We start from the raw sequence: 23,007 nt of genomic DNA on the forward strand, positions 1-23,007 counted from the left end.
ATCATACAAACGCTTTGTTACTAAATTTAGAATTGATGTCATTCGGCCTTATCGCAAAAGGTCACATCAAACAACGTAAACTGATGACGTTTTACGCAATTAAGGGTGCTGTAAAGCACAGATGTCGGAAATTTACTAATTTCAGACTTAAAAGTGTTGTAACTATCTTAATATGTTCAATATGATGGGCGAAACTCAATCGAGACAATTTGGGAACTTACAACCAAAAAAGACTTCAATCAGTCAAGATTATAGAGTGACAGCAAGTGTGTTAGGTTTAGGAATAAATGGGAAAGTAGTGGAGTGTTTTTCTCACAAAACTGGAGAGAAATTTGCCCTGAAGGTTATCATTTTGTGTATTTATGAAAATAAATTTGGCAATTCAATAAACTGGCATGTTCTGACATAAGTTTGGGACATGTCACGTGAACGAAAGATGAACTGGTCATAGTATATGGACATCATACTCTATATCAATATTATTACAAAGTTAACAGGGTACAGGACTTGTAAAATTAAGAAGATTTTCAGGAAATAAGTTTTATTTCAGTCTTATTTATATTTGTGATGTTGTTGCTATATGATTGCCCCTTAACAGTGTTAAAATGTGTACATATATTATATTGTTTCAATAGGAAAAGAGTCAACTCGGCACGGGTCAACTCGGCCCACTTTACAAAAATATATAGGCCTATAACGTATTTACTTTGCTTTGCATGTTGTTAAGGTAAATGAATAATAAGAAATATCTTATTATCATTATATAATTATACATTGTACTTCTGCTGAAATAAAGTATATTTAGAAAAAAAGTTATTTATTTGTCTTGCAGATTCGATAAAATTAATATAGACACAGGCACGATTATCGAACCTGGGAAGAAAAAACATGAACAGATTGATAAAATAACTTCATATTCTTTCTTCCCAGGTACGATACTTGTGCCTGTGAATATAGGTATAATAAAAATGTGTTTCCTTAGATACATTTTGTTTGTAAAGTAATTTTCAAAAAAAAAAATGAAACAAAAACGTGTTTACTTAATAGCATAAGCTTCTAATTAATTGCACGTGGTCACTAATCAAATTTGAATGAATAAGTCAATCATAATTATCACCTAATTACTTGGTATCTTTAACATACACATTGATTGATAATAATAGCCCGTGACAATAGGAGTCCTTTGATGTCCTTTACCCTTTTTTAAAAGTGGGCAGAGTTGACCCGTGCCGAGTTGGAATAGGGCCGAGCTGACTCGGGGGCCGAGTATGTTTTAGGGCCGAGCTGACCCGGATTCGTTTTAATATTGTACCTTAGAATAGAAAATTATGATCTTTTTTGCAATCTCTTAATATTTATTTACGCACGCCTGTTATTCCATTAAGTTATAATTTTCTTTTCAATCGCATGCAGATATAGTCTGGCTACAGTGAAAATTATATTTTATAAATTTCACTAGTGGTTTATCAGAATATAATCATCTGATATATTTCAATAGAACAGTGGAAAGCATGAAATAAATTGATATATCATTTTTTTTTTATATTTGACATAAGATTCAATTTAGCCTGTAATATGAATACAATTTAAAACCAATTCCTTCCTGTCTTTGTGTAAGAAATCTATTCTGTCTGAAGTGAGAAGTCACTTTCTATCCTCTTGCTTGGCTACAAATGTAGCTTGAACCTGGAATTCATCATTCCATTATATCATAATCAATACAAACATTTTCATCAATTATAACCATACAATTTAGTTTAACCTTTGACTACATTTACAATTGCATAAGGGACTTACAGATATATACACGTTTTGTGTACATTGAACAGAAGTTCTAATTTTTGCAATGTTGATTATTAAAAGAATATGAATCTCTCTTGAAGATTTTATTCAGCTATTAACTTAGTGACATTTTACTTTATCTAAGAATCAATATGTTAGAATTTGAACATTTTATGTTATCTATAAATTGTGACTAAGAATTGGAACAATTAACTTATCTAAGAATTGAAACATAAACCTGATGTCATTAAAAAAAATTGAATTTCATTTATAATTGCATAAGGGATTTACGGATATACAAGTTTTGTGTAAATTTAATAGAAGTTCTGCATTTTGCAATGTTGATTATTAAAGAGTATGAATCTCTCTTGAAGATTTTATTCAGCTATTAACATAGTGACATTTTACTTTATCTAAGAATCAATATTTTAGAATTGGAACATTTTATGTTATCTATAAATTGGTGACTAAGAATTGGAACAATTAACTTATCTAACAATTGAAACATATTAAGAATTGGGACATTCCGCTTTATCTAAACATAATTATCATTTACTTGGAATGAAGTTTGATAAAACAGTACTAAGGGAGATAATTTCAGCTACCTGTAAGGCTGTGATCATAAATTGTGGGGAGAATAAACATGATTAAAATTGAGGTATCGTTGATCAAATTAAAGATAATATTTTATGACCTGGCACAGTCACTGTGTATTAAAGTAGTTGTATCATATGCCGTGAAAATTATATAATCAGTTAAACAATTTAACACAGATTTAGGACATTTCAGATAACCTGGTGACTTACTGTAGCTTTTAGTTAAAAATTTTGTCATTATAAATTACTGTTGGCCTTAAATTTGTTAAAGTTAAAGACTAAGATTTATAAGTTTGTTTTTTGCTCAGACTGAGCTATTTGGATGGTATGGTGTCTGTTGTCAGAACAAAATGTATTTTAAACGGAAGGAACTCTCTATGTATCGGCGATTTTGGTGATAATGTTTATGTATATTATTGTTTTTAGCCATATGGTATTGAACAACATTGTTATTTGCCAATAAAGGTTTGGAAGAAGTACAGTTAAATTTGTTTGAAAGCACTAACGTGCAACTATTCTTTATTTTGTTGGTCAATAAAGTTTTGAAAAGTTAAACCTTGACAGTTAAGGTTAAGCATTAGATTGTTGGTCAGTGTCTAATAGAAAAAGAAAATTTAGTGCTCTAAATAAATATAAGAGATCCTTGTTATGGAAAATGTGATACTAAATGTTGACAGAACTCGTTTAACAAGAGGTTGTAATTTGTTAGTCACAAGATCTGAAACATCAAAGTCCCTTTTAGTTTTTCCTGACTTTTTGATCTATACACTTTACTGTCTCTTTATAAAAAACAACAACAAAAAAACACAACTACGACAAACAGTATTTGAGCCGTGTCACGACAAAACCAACATAATGCGTTTGCCACCAGCATGGATCCAGACCAGCCTGCGTATCTGCGCAGTCTGATCAGGATTCAAGCTGTCTGCTATCAGTTTCTTACTTGCAATAGGGTTTGTAAGCGAACAGCATGGATCCTGATCAGACTGCGCGGATGCGCAGGCTGGTCTGAATCCATGCTGGTCGCAAACCCATTATGTTGGTTTTGTCGTGACACGGCTCATATAAGTATTGTTATTAAGATAATACTTCTACATTTTATTGTAATATTTGGTACTTTCAAGTTTGTATAGACAATAAAAAATTTTGACAGGCCCTAGTATATATAAATGGTTGTTTGGAAATATAACCCAAGTTGCTAGGGAAGGGTTATAATATATCTAACAACTATTTATATATATATATAAATTTTTATATATTTGTATAACCTAGCAGGAATCTTCACAACAAATTTATATTTAGCAAACTTCCTTTTTTAGAGAAAAAAAAAATGAAAAAAATATCATAAATTTAAAATTGACAGCAGGGTGTATATAAAACTATATAAACGTTGAAAAGCAATGTTACAAACTTGCAGTATTATAAATAATACATACATGTAGCAGTTAACCCTTTACCAGTTGGAACCAATGAGACATAAGTATAAGTCTAGGCCAGCCTGTCACACCAAATATTGAAATCTTTAAAACATCCAAAAGATTGTAAGGGGTTAAAGGTTTATACAACATGTTAATGTAATTGTGTCATGAACAGTCATGCATTCCACTAATTTTTTTTTTGAAAGGTACCCTATTTCAAAGGAGATTTTGTTACCATACTGTAAATGATACCCATATAGAATTGTATACATGTACATTGTAATTTGTATACTAACTCATATATCTTTTGGTACTAAGTCATATTACATACATGTAATGTATATGAGTAACAAGTTAAATGATTCTAATGTAGAGATTTAACCTAAAAATGTTTACTTTGTTGTAACAGTATATATCAAAATGGGGCATTAACATAAATATTTAAATCTAAAAAGAAAGCAAATGTTGAAGAAGATTGATTATGTCTCTATAGCCATTTACCCTATTTGCAGATACATGTGTATTTAAGATAAATAACATGTTTATTGATTTGATTCTTTATAACAATTATAATATATTTGTACCTCGCTGGCATGTGTTCAAATGACATTTTATTTATGACTGTATTTTTTATGCAATGCACTGCAAAATATTATTGTGTTCAAAGTATGCATAATTCCTTTTAATTCCACATTTGAATTTCCAGTTGATGGAAAAAATATTCAAAAAAAGAAGGTAGAAGAAAGTAATGGAATGAACATAACGTTAGAAATTTGTTTCTTGCAGGTTCTCCGAGATGTGCCAAAAGCGCGGAGAGAAATTGACCTCCACTGGAGAGCCTCAGGGTGCAAACATATCGTGAAAATTATTGATGTATATGAAAACACATACGGTGGTCAGAAATGTCTACTGGTTGTCATGGAATGGTGAGAGTGATATTTTATTTCTACAGATATTAACTTGGTCCATCTTGACATTTGAGCTGCGTCACAACAAAACCAACATATTGCGTAGTCTGATCAGGATCCATGCTGTTCGCAATCAGTTTCTTTACTTGTAATAGAGTTGGTTAGTGAACAACATGGATCCTGATCAGACTGCGCGGATGCGCAGGCTGGCTTTGATCCATGCTGGTCGCAAACACACTATGTTGGTTTTGTCGTGACGCGGCTCATTTGTTACCACATTACAATTTTCATATCCAATACGCAATTTATAAATTATTTCAGAATTTTTAATGAAACTTTAGGTTATTACACGCTCTTTATGACTAGTTAAAAGGTATTGTATTACTTGGTAACCATTATTATTACTGGGTGATTGTGGTATTTATAATTGAAGAGATAATACCAATACATGTACATTGTCTGAAATTTATATCAGAACCTTGCTAATGATCTAAAAATGTCACCACAAAGTACCCTTTGATTAATTATAAGTTTATTATACATTTGTACATTTGTTACATGTACCAAATGTTAGCTTTTAAGATTTTCAACATTTTAATGCACATACATGAATGTATATTTCTAAAAAAAAGCTACCATTCAGTTTGTTTTAGTTCTAAATAATACACATGTATCAGTATGTGCAGCATGAGTATGTCTATGTACTAAGCATTACCGATGGACAATATATATGTATGCCAGGTGTCTGAATCCCAACACCAGTTTATATTGGTTGTAGGCAAGTAATTGATATAACATGTGTACACGATATTAAAGTTTGATTTGATAAGATAATGTTTTCTGATGATATCTGTACATATATATAGAGACATATCAGACCTAGTCTTTATCTGAAGTTTCCATATTAAGTTTAAGTAAGTTATTAACTGAGTTTAAAATACTTGACAGACTAGAAGCGGTGATATGTAAAGCATTATTTGTTGTGCAATTTAACACACATGTATGTAATTTGATACATGGTAAAAATCGTACTATACTGAGTTCATGTACTTTTAAAGTATTGGTATGCCCATTAAAGGTATTGGTATATTAATTATTACCCATACAGTATGCCCATTTTAAGTATTGGTACATGTATATTGTCCATTAGTAACAGAATGCCCATTAAAGGGATACAAATTATGTCGTGTTTGGTTAAATGCTATAAAAATCTGCTAAGTGCTCATAGACAATTTCACTTAATTTAGAGGGGAAAAAAATGTTCTTTTAGTTTCCTTTAAAACTTTTTTTATTGGAACTCTATTTGTTACTCTTATCAGTAATTTAAAATTTATGTTTCAATTTACAAGCCCAAATTCTTTTTCCAAAGTGTGAAATCTTAGATCTTCTTAAAATTTTCATAAGCCCGGAATTCAATGTAGCTATGTTTTACTGTCTGGCCAGTCTGTTTTATTATTGTTTCAAAGATGAATTTTTCTTTGTATTGACTATTATAGTGTTTTATTTTGTTGATCATGATGGTGTTCCATGCTTATTCCTCTTTCTGATGATGACAAAATTTTGTCATTTTCTGAAAAAAATCTGTTGTTGGCTGTTTGCTCCATGTTTCTTTGTTAAGTATACGAAAGAAGCACGGAAAAAGCTTTTTATTGATTAAAACTCCAGTTTTTCATTAAAAGGTGGACTTAATCTAGGCGATTTATACTATTAAAGTGGATTAAGTTTAGAATATAGAGTCTGAGTGAAAACTAATAACAGTTACTGTACTGTATGTTGATTTGAAAACCAAAACCATGCTTTTGAACAGATGCTCTAAAGTTTCTAAGTTTTTGTTTGAAACGGTAATCATTTAAAACAGATGTTTAAGATATATAATATATGTTTATATATTTGCTGGCAGTTTATCTAGTTTGCTGTAGTGTAATATAAGTTAATGACAGTTTAATTAAGAAAACATTGTTATAGTATGGGTAATATAATTTGGAATCTGAAGTGAAGCAGTTATATAATCGACACTTCCTGTCAGTCAGCCATTTTGAACATGTTTATTCAGATTTAACCTTTAACAAGCTGAAACCCTTTGCCATCCGTTTAGAGCCCGGCCATCCATGCAGCTTAGTTAAGCATGATACTGTAAGGTGAAGTTGAACATCTTCATATCCTAAATAAAGATAATAGACAGTTTCAAAGTTGGACAAGTTTATTCAAGAAATTTAGCAGTTTCTGGTTTAAAGTTTAAATATTACTACTCATTACATGTACATTTAAATATTTGAATTATCCATTGAAATTATGGTTACTGTTATGCATTACATCTAAGGCGTCCACATTGCATGTTTCAACAAGTCTGTTTTACATTTTCTATGTACATTTTTCATCTTAATGATTAAATTTACATAATGTATATTGTTATTTGGTGTTGCAGAAAGTTTAAAAGTGAAATGATTGAAGTTTAGCAGGGTTCATAAAAGTTGTGCCTAATTTCATTATCAAGAGGTTCCACAATGGGGAGGGTTTAAAAAAAATGCCTGAATTCATTATCAAAAAGTTCAGGGAAGGGAAAGAGTGCCTAAATTCATTATCAAGAAGTTCGGGGAGGGGGTCGGTTTAAAAAAATGTGCCTACTATCATTATCAAGAGGTTTTGGGAGGGAATGGATTTAAAAAAAGTATAAAAAAAAACACACAAAAAAAGATTAGAATATATTCAGAGTTTATAAAAGAGCTATGATGATTATCTATTGTTTTTCATATTCATTATGTACTTAATTTCCTTAAATTAATTTAAAACATTTACTTTGCAGTTATAATTGTATTAATTATATATACATGTCTTTGATTTAAATTTCCGTATCATTATGTCATTATGGTAGTTTATTTATGTGAACTCACTTAGTCTTAATTTTGCATGCAATCACTTACTAAACTAAGTGGGTGCATGTTGTGTGTTGGGGGGGGGGGGGGGTGTTACAATGTTGGAGAATAGAACTGAAAACATGAAATATAAAGTTGAACAAGTAGCATGTAATGTTCTGTTGTACTTAACATTCTGCACATTACACAATCTGACAGCCTTGTATAAACATTATGAATTGTACAAATTGTAATGAGCAGAAACTAGGCAGATAGCATAATGTTTAGATGATCCTATTTTACACATGAATATTTGTGTATATGTATACATGATTATTAGCTATTAAGAGCCACAATTATTAACTTCCTAGTTCTCACGTTGAAGTAAAAAATAACACAACCGTTTAAATGCATGTTATTTTATAAAGATATTTGTAAAGCTGTTTAAGAGAACACAATATCCTGAAGGGACCGAGTTTTATGTTTAAAGGAAAGTGTCCTATAGTTTACCATTGCCTCTGTCCAACCATCCAGCTATTTGGGAATCATGATTATCCAGTATTGTAACTTAAAAATCAGTCACATGTATGTTTCATTATAAAACAACTAAGTATGTGATAAGTAAGATTTTGGAGATGATGCACATTATATAATGTTTCCTTCAGTCACTGTCAGAATTCTTGTTTCTATGGTGACAGAAGAAGTCAAAATAAGGCACTAAAAGATGGTCACTGGGATAACTAAGGGAATACAAGTAATATAATATTGATGAATCTTTATTTATGTGAAGCTGTGGTACTGGTTATATAGGGATTATGATTATAATTGTGGAGGTTTTTGTTGTTGCTATGGTAACAGAAATAGTCAAAATAAGGTCATTAAGGTGATTTACAGGATATCCTAGCATACTAAGGTTGAAACAGTAATCATTTTCAGAGTTAAGAGCTGAATAAAACTAGAAAATATACAATCTCAGGGGTGCGCTTGATGTTTGAAAAGTATATAATTTGTGTATAATTTATGTATTTTATTTGTTTACAGTATGGAAGGAGGTGAACTGTTTAGTAGAATACAAGAAAGAGCAGATTCTGCTTTCACTGAAAGAGGTAAAGTTGTTTACACTTTTCTAATACACCTTATAGTTTACATTACCTGCACATGGATTGTAATTTACAGAAAAAATATATGTAATAATTGATTTATTTATTATCTTATGTTAGAGCACTATGACAATTTTCATAACAATTGTGAAAATGTATAAAAATTTTAAAGTAAAATACTGTAAATTGAACAAGGAAAGTAATGTACACATTGCAAACAGCACATACAATCCACCTTAATTACCAAAAAGCGGACAAATTATGCAAAAACAGCTCTTACTGTGTAAGTACTAGTGATAAGTACTGCAATATAGTCACTTATCGCACATCCTTATAATATGTAAATTATGACTTGTATCTTTTGACTTTTCTTAAAATCTTAAAGCATTTTTCTCAAATTTTTTTATCTTGAATTATTTTGACGCATCTGGATGCATGCATCTTTTTTTTGAAAATTAAGGAATTGGTAGTATTATTTAAACTATTGCCAAATTTCAAGTGAGCTTATGATATCTATAATATTAATGTGTCAACCTAAAGAAAGCTGTTAAGTTTTAAACACATTGATAATTATAGTGATACGAAGAGGGTACAGTAAATTGAGCTATATTTTACATAAAATATGCAAAGTTTATGCTACATGGATCGGGGATATTCATCCTTTTTTGATATGTATATTATGTGTTATACGGTACTCTTGTTAGACGTGTACCTATAGGGTATGATATTAATTTAAATCAGATTAATGAAGTACAGTATAGTTTGTTAACAATCTATTGTAACAGATATAAAATGTTTGGTTTTAACTTTTGTGAATACATCATTGTAACAGGTATAAAATACAGTATAACTCCTGTAGAACAACATCCTTTGGGAGAAAATGATTTTGGTTCTTTCTGAAGGGGGTTGTACTACAGAGGCTAAATTTATTGTGAAGTTTTATATAGGGAAGAATTGATACTGTTGTTATAATTAGCTGGTAGCTGTAAGGAGGGTAACTCTTCAGAGGTTGAACTGTATTGTCATGTTGTTGCTGTCATTAATTAATTTCTTTTGAGTTGTCATATTTAAAAAGACTGTATCTTAATTGATTACATTTGCTATGATTAAAAAATACCAGGTCTATTTATGCCACATCAGTACTGAGAAATTACTAGTAAAACTTGCCATATCTTAATTACTGAAACCTAGTTGGTCTTTTCATCCTTCTTAAGATTGTTGACAGTAATTGGTGCTATCAAAATTCCAAGGGTTTGGTTAAAATTTTAATGGGAATAAGTGAAAGATCTTTAAGATACAGTATTGTTTAGAATATGCTACTTTGAAATGAATTTACAGTTTATTTCCTCAGTGTTAAGTAACTTTAATTTTCTGAGAATTAGCAATCAACCCTTCAACATGTACGTGTACCAATAAATGGTTAATTATACTTATTATCGGAATAATAGACTACATACTTCACATCGTGAAATTTTGCACGTGGAAGTTTTTACTGTGAAAGTAAACCCTTAAACATTGAAACTGAAAGTGATTATCTTTTGCCACCAGTATAAAACCAGGCCAGCCTGAACATCAGTGCTGTCTGAATAGGTTCTTATACTGTAGGCTGAACATATTCAAGTTTTCCTCTTGATATCCCCTTAAATGATAATTGACAGTTCCAAAAATAGAAGCTGGGCAAGTCCTTTTACACAAATTCAGCAGTTTAAGGGTAATTTTCCGCAATTAAAATGTTTGTCATGGCACTAGATTATGAAGTAGTGCTATTTTAAATCTTTCCCTTTCTTTTCCTTTTTCATAATTTTCTTCTATGAAGAATGGCACGTACGTGTTACAGTTAGTGTTACTTTGGTAAACTCCTCCACACGTAAGCGTTACTAGTTACACATGATGGCAGAAATTGCATTTATGATTAATGTTTTAGAAATCTGTTACAACACAGATTAGTTTATTCATTTGTATTCTGTAAGCTTTAAAAGGTCATTTAATCATTATCATGATCCTCTTACCAGTGAACACTGTAGCGTGTGGGGTATCTTTCTGATAGCAGGTTTCTTTTGTAATATAAGAATAACTTGATCTTGTCTCACTGAACCTTTGTGATATATTGGGGACAAAGTGATAAACACACCACATTATATTGTATGTGTATTTTTTTAAACCCCTGATTGAAATCTTGAGTGGTTCCTTTACACACACATTTCAATACCATACCCCTGATCTTTGATTAACAGAAGCATATATATGGTTCCTTTACCAAATTAATATGTTGATATCATTCCCCTTAGTCATAGTTGCTTAAATAGGCATTTTGAGGTCATACCCCTCATGGTTCTTTAACACAAACATTTTGATATCATACCCCACCCCCACCCCCACTTATAAAATAAGTATTTTGATATCATACCCCTTAAAGACAATAAGCAGACCCAAGTTAAAGGTAGGCTAGTTGGATATACACATTAAATATGATTTTATGTGGATTAAGTCTAAAAGTAATATGTTAATTTTCTCTCTTTCAGAGGCAGCAGCAGTTATTAGTGATATAGTAAAAGCAATACACTTCCTACATTCCATGAATATAGCACACAGGGATTTGAAGGTTTGTTAGTTAATACAGAATTTATCTTATTTTGATTGTTTAAAAAACTACAAACTTATAGACCCACTCTCGAATACATTCCTGGAACCCACCAGTACTGAGCAGTGAATGTAATGTTTCCTACTCGAGGAAACAACAGCTTGCACTGATGGGGTTTGAACGCACATAGCTAGATATATTACTGGTTAATCATGCCGCCACTTAAGGTAATTTAAATGAATAATCAATATGAACATTTAATTTTATTTTATCAAAATAGTTGTTGCTGTTCAAATATTAAATGAGTGTGTATCCCATACTTGGATCAGCTTGATATGCTGAAATGTTTTATCATATGTTAAAATTACTGTTATCATGAATATTCAGAATAAAAATACAGGGGAGTAAATTGTATTTCCACTTCTGCTGACACCATATTGACATCACTGTTTATGAATGTTACTTAATACTCAGCCTGACATGTAATTCCAATTGTAGTACATAGCTGGGTTATATACATGTATGTGTTTGAATGTAAAATATTATACATGCTGTTACTTTGTTACATGTTAATTATGTAATACTGGAGGCAAGTTGACAGGTTATTCTCTTTTCCCAAACCTACCATTTAAGGGAATGTATCATGCATTATTGTTGTGGAAGAAATGTTTGAAAAGTTACTCAGATAAAAAAAATGCAATTGAAGGAAAAAGTTGAATAAACCCTGGTTGCACATTTTTTGTCATAAAAGTTAAATACAATTGAAGGAAATGAGTGAGTAAACCTTGGTTGCACATTTTTGCCATAAAAGTTAAATACAATTGAAGGAAATGAATGAATAAAATTTATTCGCACATTTTTGCCATATTTGACTTGTGCATCAATGCTATCAAAGCTATTATATCTTGATTGAGTACCGTATATACGCTTCTTTCTATGTCTAAGGTCACCACAAATAAGAGACCATTGAATTTTATAAAGATATTTGTCATGTACTTGCTAGATATTTCTTTAGTTAATGACATAATGCCTTGTGAATTCTCTCATATATAGTTGATATGTTACAAAAGAATTAAAGGCACATTATATCTCAGAAACAAATAAATTTTTACTTCTTTAGAAAGGGCAAACATGATTTTGATAATGTTGATCAAATGGTTTTAGAGAATGTTAGATGCTTGTTAACTAGAGAAAGTAGCAGTCAATGTGAAATAATTCGTCATAAAAGTAGCAAAATGTATTTTGACTTCCATGTAAAATATTTATTCATATTAACAGTACTTATTGTCAAAAAGCAGCAGATGAAATGTATGGTTCAGGTAATTGACCAACTTTTTGGATACTATAAAAGTACACCAAAATTATCAAACTAAATTAAAGCATTTCTGTGGCAGAATGGGCCTTTAAAATTAAAGTGAGTCCAGTGTCATAATTGTATGAATTTTACAGAAGTTACACACATGACAGACTTGAAAGGTTGTCAAGATTAAAATGTTGAAATGACACTAGATGGTTGTCATGTAAACAGTGGTAATGAGACGCGGGATTTATTTATAGTAGATCAACCGTCGTATGATGTATTTATACATATTCTGACTTGACTGAAGATAATAGATAAACATATGATAATTCTTGCTTGATTAAGTAAATGATGAAATGAGCCGTGTCACGACAAAACCAACATAATGGGTTTGCGACCAGCATGGATCCAGACCAGCCTGCGCATCCGCGCAGTCTGATCAGGATCCATGCTGTTCGCTTACCAACCCTATTACAAATAGAGAAACTGATAGCAAACAGCATGGATCCTGATCAGACTGCGCGGATGCGCAGGCTGGTCTGGATCCATGCTGGTCGCAAACCCATTATGTTGGTTTTGTCATGACACGGCTCAAATCATTTTGACATAGTTTGTCAATATCTCATATAATCACTGATAAAAAATCTTGTATCGTAAAGTTTCCGAATGAATTATTGAAACATTAATATGAATGGTTTGATAAAATTTCATACATTTTAAAATATTTTTGTGGTTGTGTAATAATAATGTAATTCAGATGATCAGCAGTGTGTGATATATTGTAACTTTTTATCTCATATCATTAACCATGGTTGTAACCCACTAGATAATAAATTGTATAAATACTTACTACTACTATAGCTGATAAAATTATATATGGCTCCTGTTTATTTTTAGCAATGTCAATTTTGTGAATGATCAGTATATAAATTGCCAAAATTTAAAAAATGCTGCTGTTTTTATATTCCATAATATGATATATTTAACCATTACTATACTGAATTACATGTATATAATTTACTTGGCCTGCTTTGAATTAATGGGAGCAGTGGCAAAGTGGTTAAGGTATGTGCCCTCTCAATTCAGGGTTCTTGGGTCTCAAGCCCTACTGCAGTCACAACCATATTTCTTTTTTTATGGCACTAGTACTGGTTACTTCCAGGAAGTGGGCTAGAGAGATAATCAAAAAGCTTCAAACTTACAATCATAATGATCATGCTAAAATAAAATGTTTAAACTTATTTATATAGGTATCCATTTTGAGATTGAGGGACTTAAATATCAAAAAAAAAAAATAAAAGTGGGCAACAAACATGGCTTTGTCAGTAAGAAAACTTGGTTGCTTAGTGAAGGTTTTATCATTGTGTACTGAACTGTCCATGAAATAAATGAGTGTCATTATATATTGAGTGTTCACTGCCCTTTATAATTGAAATTGTCTTTTGAAATGGACTGACTCATTGCTAGTTAGTGAAATCACAAATGTACAGTATATATTATTTATATTAACTGAGTTGTAATTTGTAAACATTGTTGTATATTTCAGCCAGAGAATTTGTTATACTCTTCTAAAGGTCCTGATGGAATTATAAAGCTAACTGATTTCGGTTTTGCCAAAGAACTTTTAGCTTATAAATCCCTACAAACTCCATGTTATACTCCGTATTATGTTGGTAAGTACTCAATAATTCAATTTTCAACACTAAAATAATCTTAAATTTGTTTCTTGTGCAATAAGTATTAAACCCTAACGTAAACCCAATGTGTTTCAATTTGCCTTAGCCACCAGTATAGAGCCAGGCCAACCTGTACACATCCCTGCAGTCTGACCAGGCTCTATACTGTTTGTAACTCAATATTTATCTAATAGGGAGAGCTATTGTACTTGTCCCATCGTCGGTATCACTCTTTGGTTAACTTTTTGGGTGCAAATTGTTATTTCCAAAACTACTCAAGAGAATGAATTGAAACTTCACACAATGATTTGAAAGCATAATAGGAGGTCACTATCCAAGGCCCATAATTCTAGCATGGATTTTTTCAGAATTATAGCCCTTTTTGAAGTAAAAAAACTCTACATCATTGAAGCTCTTGTTTTACTATCAAGCACTTAGAATATTCAAGCATGCTGACCTACCAACAGCTTTTCTTGTATTTTGATATTAAAATCCTTTGACTTCTCTAATTTCAAAGCTAGAAAATCAATTACATAAATTCAACAATATAATGGTTAACTGTGTGAGTGTGTAATTTTGGCAAGTTTAAAGCATGCTTGATTAAAGGTTAATCACAATCTATAATTTGTTTACTGTCAAATAAGCAATCAGTCAGACAATATTAAGATTGAGGAATTTAAAGTGTAAAGGTCAATGTTTTATGTATGTCTTTAATGGTTAAATTTTCATGATTCATTACTTAGCATAATGTAATTGGAATTGTATGTTTAAATACTAATTATCATCGAAATGTACATGTGTAGTTAGTTTCATAACAATGTTTTGTTTCAATACATGTACTGTTGATTTAAAAAATATATATATGTTTATTAAACGAAATCAATTAAACCTGAAACAAAAAAGAAAATGAGCCATGTCATGACAAAACCAACATAATGGGTTTGCGACCAGCATGGATCCAGACCAGCCTGCGCACACCGCGCAGTCTGATCAGGATCCATGCTGTTCGCTATCAGTTTCTCTTCTTGTAATAGAGTTAGTAAGCGAACAGCATGGATCCTGATCAGACTGCGCGGATGCGCAGGCTGGTCTGGATCCATGCTGGTCGCAAACCCATTATGTTGGTTTTGTCATGACGCGGCTCAAATAATTTTTCTTTTTTTTCAGCACCGGAAGTATTGGGTCCAGAAAAATATGATAAATCTTGTGACATGTGGTCTTTAGGTGTTATAATGTATATTTTGTAAGTATAAACTCATTCTTCTGTGTAAGCTTACAATAATAATGTTCTAGCTGAATTGTAATAAAGGCTTAGAAGCTTAATGACCTTGTCTACAGTAATAAGTCAGTATAAATTGTCATATGTGTGATCAGAAATGGTTGTTACCTTGTGAGAAGTTAGTGTTGAATTATTGTCTTTTCTCATTGATCACACACCTACCTGAAATGTAATTAGCTGTATTTGTTTTGTATTTACAGTCAAACTTGTATTCAGCAAAACACAAAAAATGGTTGTTTAATGCAACGTTCTCTTAAGAAAAAGTCAAAATGTATTTCATTTGTGTTGCGGAGTTTTTCAACTTCATTTATTTAAATGTGTAATAATTATTTAGCTCTGAAAATCTAAATAAATGATGAAATGAAATAAAATGACTTTCAGATATTTATTGACAATCAGTTTTGATCTATTAAGTAGATGAATACTTGTGGTTGCATGGGCAAGTTAGACTGTATTGTTAACGTGTATTTGTATATCAAGTTTGACTTTATAAATGCTGTCGATTTTGGTATTTGAGTTAATAGAAGGGTGAAAGAAAAGAACAAGTGTATAATATTGAAATGACATTGTCATATATAGGGTTCGTGTGAAGTGTTTTATTTACTGCTGTGGGTTCAAATTCTGCCATGTTGGAAGATATCAAGCACACTGTCAGAACGTCAGTGGTTCTACTCAGGTGCCCATATTCACATGAGGGCACCTTATCTTCCTCCAACAATCGTGCTGGAAAGTTGCCATATGACATTTACAGTGTTGGATGGGAAGTAAAACCAAACCCAATATATCCAATGCAAAGTTTACACTTTACAGGCCTAGAATAAAAGTACTGAATGAAGTTTTTCACTCAGACATTCAGTTTAAAAACTTAACAATAACATGTGTTTTATTTACAGATTATGTGGTTATCCACCATTTTACAGTAATCATGGGGCAGCTATATCACCAGGAATGAAGAAACGAATAAGGAACGGACAATATGAATTCCCAAATCCAGAATGGAGCAGGGTCTCAAAGGAAGGTCAGTGCTCAATGTGATGACTGTATAGTCTTGTAGTCCATGTTTCTATTGTATTTTAATGAAGGATTTTTATAACATAAAAACCAATATTGCCATCATGTTTATTACAATAATAAAATGCAACCTTTGTAGAGAGACCTTCTGTATAGCAATTGCTTCTTAACAACTATTGTAATGATTCTAGCCAAAGTAGATACTATAAGAATCTTACACTGGCTGCAGGTATAGACAGGAATATCTAGCTCGAGGGTAACTGTTTATGGCGGTAACAAGGCTCTGCCTAGTTTCCGCTAAACAGTTACCGGAGAGCCAGATATTCCTGTCTGTGACGATAGCCGGTGTTTGATTCTTTTTCCTGCTTATTACAAATTAATGATAAAACAAAACAAAAATTATAAAAACTAATATTTTCATTTAGCACTTTTTTTTCTTATATTAAATGCTCCTCCCCTAATAAACCACCCCACCGAACTTACCAGCCCCCTACATCTTTTTACAAAGAAGAAGAAAACTGAGTGACCAAGACATAAGCAATATATTATAAATTCTAAATCCAAAAAAAGAAGCACAAATTATCATACACACAGGTAGTGCATCCTGTGTATATAATCACACTTTAACACAAGTTTAGGAAGCATTCTTTTTATTTTGATGATATTTACAAAAAAGTTGTACGTTAATAAACTTATTTTATATTTTACAGCAAAAGATTTAATCAAAGGCTTATTGAAAACAGTTCCAGAGGAAAGGTTTACCATTGATCAGGTCATGAGAAATAAATGGATTTCAGTAAGTTTTAAAACATTATTCATTGTGTTGGAAATTAGTAAATGTTGTTTTTAATGTAAATTGGATGTTACATTATATAATTATTTTGATTGACGATGTATAAATTATTGTTTTAGATATAATGGATGTTTATTTATGTAAAATGTTTTTTGTTATGAAAAATATGTCATAATATTTTTGCATCATAAAATATTGGAGCGGTTAAGGTGGTTGACTTCTGTGGGTTTGAATCCCCACAGGGACTTTGGATTCTTCCATGTGTGGAAGCTATCAGAACGTCCGTGGTTCTACTCAGGTGCCTGTATGTGCCTGAAATAATGCACAGGACACCTTAGGTTTTTTCTCCACCAGTAAAGCTGGTAAGTCGCCACATGACCTATAAATTGTTGGTGCGATGTAAAACCCAACAAAAAGAAAACAAAAAATAACTAAAAAAACATCTTAAAAATTAATATGTATTTATACCCTCTCTTGTTGGCATGATGTTAAACCCAACAAAAAAAGCCAAAAAAACATAATAAAAATTAATATATACTTATGCCCTCTCTCATTGGGGATATTAATTGGTCATTGTCCATCCAACCCACTGACTTGCTATCATGCTGTTGGTATGTAGACAAAACATTGGAATGTGGATGCATCAGTGTCCTATAGACAGTTTGCTAGTTTTTCTAGTGCCTGAAAGATTTGCTCAGGGTATTAAATAGATAGTCTATTTATAAAACGGATGTTAACCATATAAAAAAAGGTGTTGATTATGTAAAATAAATGTCAACTATGTAAAAGAGGTTTCCCTTATTTGAAATTGATGTTTACTGTATAAATAAAATAATAGATGTTTATTTTGTTCAATGGATGTAAAGGTAGATGCATATAATGCATGTGTATGTTCATGTGTATTTTCATGTGTATGTTCATCTATATGTTCATGTGTATGTTCATGTGAATGTTCATGTGTATTTTCATGATTACAGGATCACCAAGTAGTGCCACAAACTCCATTAATGTCAGCTCAGGTGTTACGAGAAGAAGAAGAAACTTGGATGGATGTACAGGTTAATGTTGTTATCTAATAATATATATTTTGAGATATTTCATAAGAGAATGAATCGAGATTTAACCTGCTGAAATCAAGAGTGACTGGCTTTAACCACCAATATATTACATGGCCAGTCTGTACTTCCATGGAAGCCAACTGTTAGTTAATCAACATTTGTATTTTGATATTGAAATATCCCTTAAACTTGGAATGGACTGTTCCAGATTCAAAGCTGGTGAATATGTTGCAGAAGATTTAGCAGGTTAAGTGTTGAGAATGTAGTGTGTAGTCAATAACGGCTCTAACTTACTGCAGAAAATCTAAAATGTATGAAAAAACTATTGTGAATTTTAATATATTTGACATACTACATAGAGAAAAGCACCATAAATCTTTGCTTAAGATTATAACATTGAATAACATGTGATACTCAGGAGGGGATAGGTGTATGTTTTTTTAAGTCACATTGTTATAGTCACTAACACAAGACGTAAATCATGTAAACTTCAATCATTCTTTATGCTGTTAATATGTAACTATCAGTTTTAGTGACTTGCTACAATTTTTTATCTTTCTTCTGTTGTACAGGAGGAAATGACAAATGCACTAGCCACAATGAGAGTGGATTATGATCAAATAAATATCAAAAATTTGGACGAGTCCACAAACCCGATGTTGATGAAACGTAGGAAGAAAACAGGAAACCCAGGTCCACCACCTCTATTGGAAGAGACATCCATGGAGACTAAGTGATGCAATAATATTTCAAGTTGAGATGAACACACTGTAAAAATGAATTGCACAAGTGATTGAATAGAAACTGAACTGAAACAATCTTAAACGGAATAAATTTGTTCGTTTTGATGATGAGTACATCGTGTGACGAGAATACATTTTAAAAACTGTACCGGTAACAAACGTTTTAAAACAGAGATCATAGATCAGGCTGACCGTTGTATTAATATTTTTACACCTAGATATGAAAATCGAAATTTTCCCATTTTGGTTCTTAAAATGTCAAGGGCTTGTTGTGAATGGCAGTAACTCCTCGATGAAGATTGTACGGATATTTTGCAACAAGTCCTTGCACTGTCCAATTATTGTAACAGATGATAATACGTTTTACTTAACTTTATCCATTTATAATAGAAATTATACAAAAATAATAACGTTTTAGCAAAACAATATGATGAAAAATGATAAACTTAAAACTAAGTTTTGTTTGCTATAATTTGTGAAAATTGAAGGGATATGGGAACAGTCTGTTTGAAAATGAGAGTTTTTGGAACGCTTTTAAATAATAAATTGTTTAATTTGTTTACCCATGTTAAATCTTGGTATTTTTGTAAAATGTATCTTTGTTAAGTCACTTTTTTATGCAGTTGTTTTATATACATTATATACCCCAACTTTTTAAATTGTTATTCATATTTAAAAAAATATTTCTATCAATAATATTAAAGAATGAAATGTTTCTACATGATGAAAGGTGTGTGTAGGAACAGAGTTAGTGAAGATCTGTTTCAAGGTATAGGAAATATGTATTTGTTTGTTTTTATGATCGTCTACTTTTTCATGACTACATTTATAGAGACATATTGAAATCCCATCGTATGTATAAGTAAATAAGTTATTATGAATTTACCGGTACTGTTTTATATGTTAAGAGAATATATTTCTTTCCTTTTTTAAATCCATATAATATAAATTCTCAAATCTTACCATTCTGAATAAGTAGAATTACACATTTGTGTCAATTCTGTACTACTGATTTCAATTTGAAATCCCACCATTTTAGGAATTCATCAAATATTTTAGTTCAGAGAAATGAAGTTTGATAAATTTACAAAGTTACCGATATTATGCATATCAATTAGTAGATTTTGAAATGTATACAGTATGTTGGTGTTACATGTATTTAATAGTTACAAAATATACTCGAGTGAGATAAATATCATATCACTCATTTGGAAAAATTGTAGTACTGATTGAAAAGCATCAACTGGATATGAAATAAAAAAAAAGAATGTGTTTTAATGAACATGGAATAAATTCATATCCAGCTATGATATTTTTTGATATCTTGAACTTGTGCGCATTGCTCACGAAAAATACCCGAGAAATAACAGTGAGAAATATTAAATATCCAGTTTAGTGAACAAACGAATATCATTTTTAGGTAGTTGCTCTTCCATAATGGTAAAAAGTCTGTCTCTTTTTGTTTGTATACTGTATAGATTATTTTTAAATTTTCTTGAAATATTTGATAGTGCATTGCAAACTTTCTTGCAAGTCTTAGATTTTTTTTCATTTTTAAGATGTTTATCAATAAATGTATCTTTGCTCTTCTACTGTATTAATGTAACATGATAATTGAATTTTGTTGTTAGATGTAAATGCTTCGACATCTGAAAAAAAAATAACACAAGAGATAATACAAATTTATATATAAAATGTATTTAGTTGTTCTTTGCCCAAACACATATATACACATCAAGAATCTGCCAGTTTGTCTAATTGACCGCCAGGATTTTTTTGAAGTACGAAAAGCTATTGGAGGTATTAACTTGAAACTTCATAGATGGATAAATCTCAATGGGGAGAAATGCAGTATCCAGAAACCATAACTATCTGCTGCAAAATTTTGGAGTTATTGCCCTTTGTAAGATTTCCTATTTGATATTTGTCCACAGCATTATAATGAAAAAGTATGAATCTATTAAAAGGTATCGACTTGATTGTAGCATCTATTAAAGAACCATAACTATCAGTATCTTTTCATAAGTTTAGAGGTACTGCCCTTTGCAGGTTTTCATGCTTATATAAGCACAAGAACTATTGGGAGGTGTCAACTGTATAGATTGGCAGATGGCACAGAGGAGAAGCAACATTGTTGCATATTTTTGAAGTTAATACCCTTCATATTTTATCATAATTATTGTTATGGGAATAACTCAGAAGGTACTGGATTACTTGAAACTTCACAAATAAATAGATCTCGCGGAGTTGTGCAGTGCTGAAGAACCATAACTGTACATGTATACAATTAAATTTAAAAGCTGGGCAAATCAATTCTACAAATAACAGGAGTAGACTTAAAAAATCGGACATGGTGTTCTTAAAATACAAAACAAATGTAATAATGTTTTGATGTATACTCAGCAGAAATAAAAAGTACATACTCTATATTTCCTAATATTTTTTTAGCTCACCTGTCACAAAGTGACAGGGTGAGCTTTTGTGATCGCTTTTCGTCCGGCGTCCGTAAACTTTTACTTTAAATGACAACACCTCATAAACCGCTGAGCCAATTTCATCCAAACTTTACAGGAATGTTCCATTGGTGGTCACCTTTAAAAATTGTTCAAAGAATTTTATTCCATGCAGAACTCTTGTTGCCATGGCAACCGATAAAAAAACTTAAAATATCTTCTTTAAAAAAATCCAAAGAGGTAGAGCTTAGATATTTGGCATGAACATCTTCTAGTGAGTGTCTATCAAGTTTGTTCAAATAAAAGCCCTGGGGTCAAAATTGGCCCTGCCCCGGGGGTCATTGTTTTCCCCCTATATGCATATAGTAAAAACTTAAAACATCTTCTTTGAAAGAACCCAAAAAGCTAGAGCTAAGATATTTAGCATGAAACATCTTCTAATGGGTGTCTACCAAGTTTGTTCAAATAAAAGCCCTGGGGTCAAAATTGGCCCGCCCCAGGGGGATGATTTTCCCTATATGCATATAGTAAAAACTTATAAAATCTTCTTTTAAAGAACCCAAAGAGCTAGAGCTAAGATATTTAGCATGAAACATGTTCTAATGGGTGTCTACCAAATTTGTTCAAACTAGAGCCCTGGGGTCAAAATTGGCCCTGCCCGGGGGGTCATTGATTTTATTTCTGTGTATAGCAAAAACTTAAAAAATCTTCTTTGAAAAAACCCAAATAGGTAGAGTTAAGATATTAAGCATGAAACATCTTCCAGTTAGTGTCTACAAAGTTTGTTCAAATAAAAGCCCTAGGGTCAAAATTGGCCCTGCCCTGGGGGACATTGATTTTCCTAATATGTGTATAGCAAAAACTTAAAAATCTTCTTTGAAAGAAACCAAATAGCTAGAGTTTAGATATTAAGCATGAAACATCTTCTAGTGAGTGTCTTCAAAGTTTGTTTAAAAAAAGCCCTGGGGGAAAAACTGGCCCCCGCCCTAGGGGTGTCATTGCTTTGAACTATATGTGTATAGTTAAAACTTAAAAAATCTTCTTTTTTTTAAAACTCAACGAGCTAGACCTTAGATGTTTAGCATGAAACATCTTGTAATAGGTGTGTACCAAGTTTGTTCAAATAAAAGCCCTGGGGTTTAAACTGGCCCAACTCTGGGGGCCTATATACAGGTGAGCGACTTCAGGGCCATCATGGCCCTCTTGTTTATTATTTTGTTAACACAAACCCAGCTAAGGTATATGGCGACGTTTCGGACATGATGTTATTAAAATACAAAACAAATGTAATAATGTTTTAATGTATACTCAGCCGAAATAAAAAGTACATACTCCATATATGATCGCATAATCGTTGGTTTATGTGTAGACCGAATTTTACACGCAGGAAACCATGCGTTTCTGTAAAAAAAGTCGTTTTGCACGTGCGCTACGTGCGTCACATATCCATGTCCGGT

At 31.5% G+C, this 23,007-nt stretch overlaps 1 protein-coding gene across 1 annotated transcript; it reads left to right on the forward strand.

The window, feature by feature from the left end:
- The first annotated feature begins 75 nt into the window (after window positions 1-75).
- Window positions 76-20,792, forward strand: LOC132742712 (MAP kinase-activated protein kinase 2-like). Its single transcript, XM_060731180.1, has 10 exons — window positions 76-343; window positions 4,583-4,722; window positions 8,598-8,662; window positions 11,179-11,258; window positions 14,084-14,210; window positions 15,381-15,456; window positions 16,386-16,510; window positions 17,214-17,299; window positions 18,274-18,354; window positions 18,927-20,792. The coding sequence occupies exons 1-10, from the start codon at window positions 173-175 to the stop codon at window positions 19,089-19,091; spliced, it is 1,116 nt and encodes a 371-aa protein (XP_060587163.1). The 5' UTR covers window positions 76-172; the 3' UTR covers window positions 19,092-20,792.
- The last annotated feature ends 2,215 nt before the right edge of the window (window positions 20,793-23,007 follow it).

The sequence above is a fragment of the Ruditapes philippinarum genome, unplaced genomic scaffold (assembly GCF_026571515.1).
Source record: "Ruditapes philippinarum isolate M1 unplaced genomic scaffold, ASM2657151v2 ctg14_1_1_1_1, whole genome shotgun sequence".
Taxonomy (NCBI): Eukaryota; Metazoa; Mollusca; class Bivalvia; order Venerida; family Veneridae; genus Ruditapes; species Ruditapes philippinarum.

What these genes read in the sequence shown, in the direction of transcription:
- LOC132742712 (XM_060731180.1), top strand. Translation starts at nt 173, where the DNA reads ATGTTCAATATGATGGGCGAAACTCAATCGAGACAATTTGGGAACTTA. An exon ending in CTACTGGTTGTCATGGAATG is followed by an intron (nt 4,723 to 8,597) that starts GTGAGAGTGATA and finishes ATTTGTTTACAG; the next exon opens with TATGGAAGGAGGTGAACTGT. An exon ending in GAGCAGGGTCTCAAAGGAAG is followed by an intron (nt 16,511 to 17,213) that starts GTCAGTGCTCAA and finishes TATATTTTACAG; the next exon opens with CAAAAGATTTAATCAAAGGC.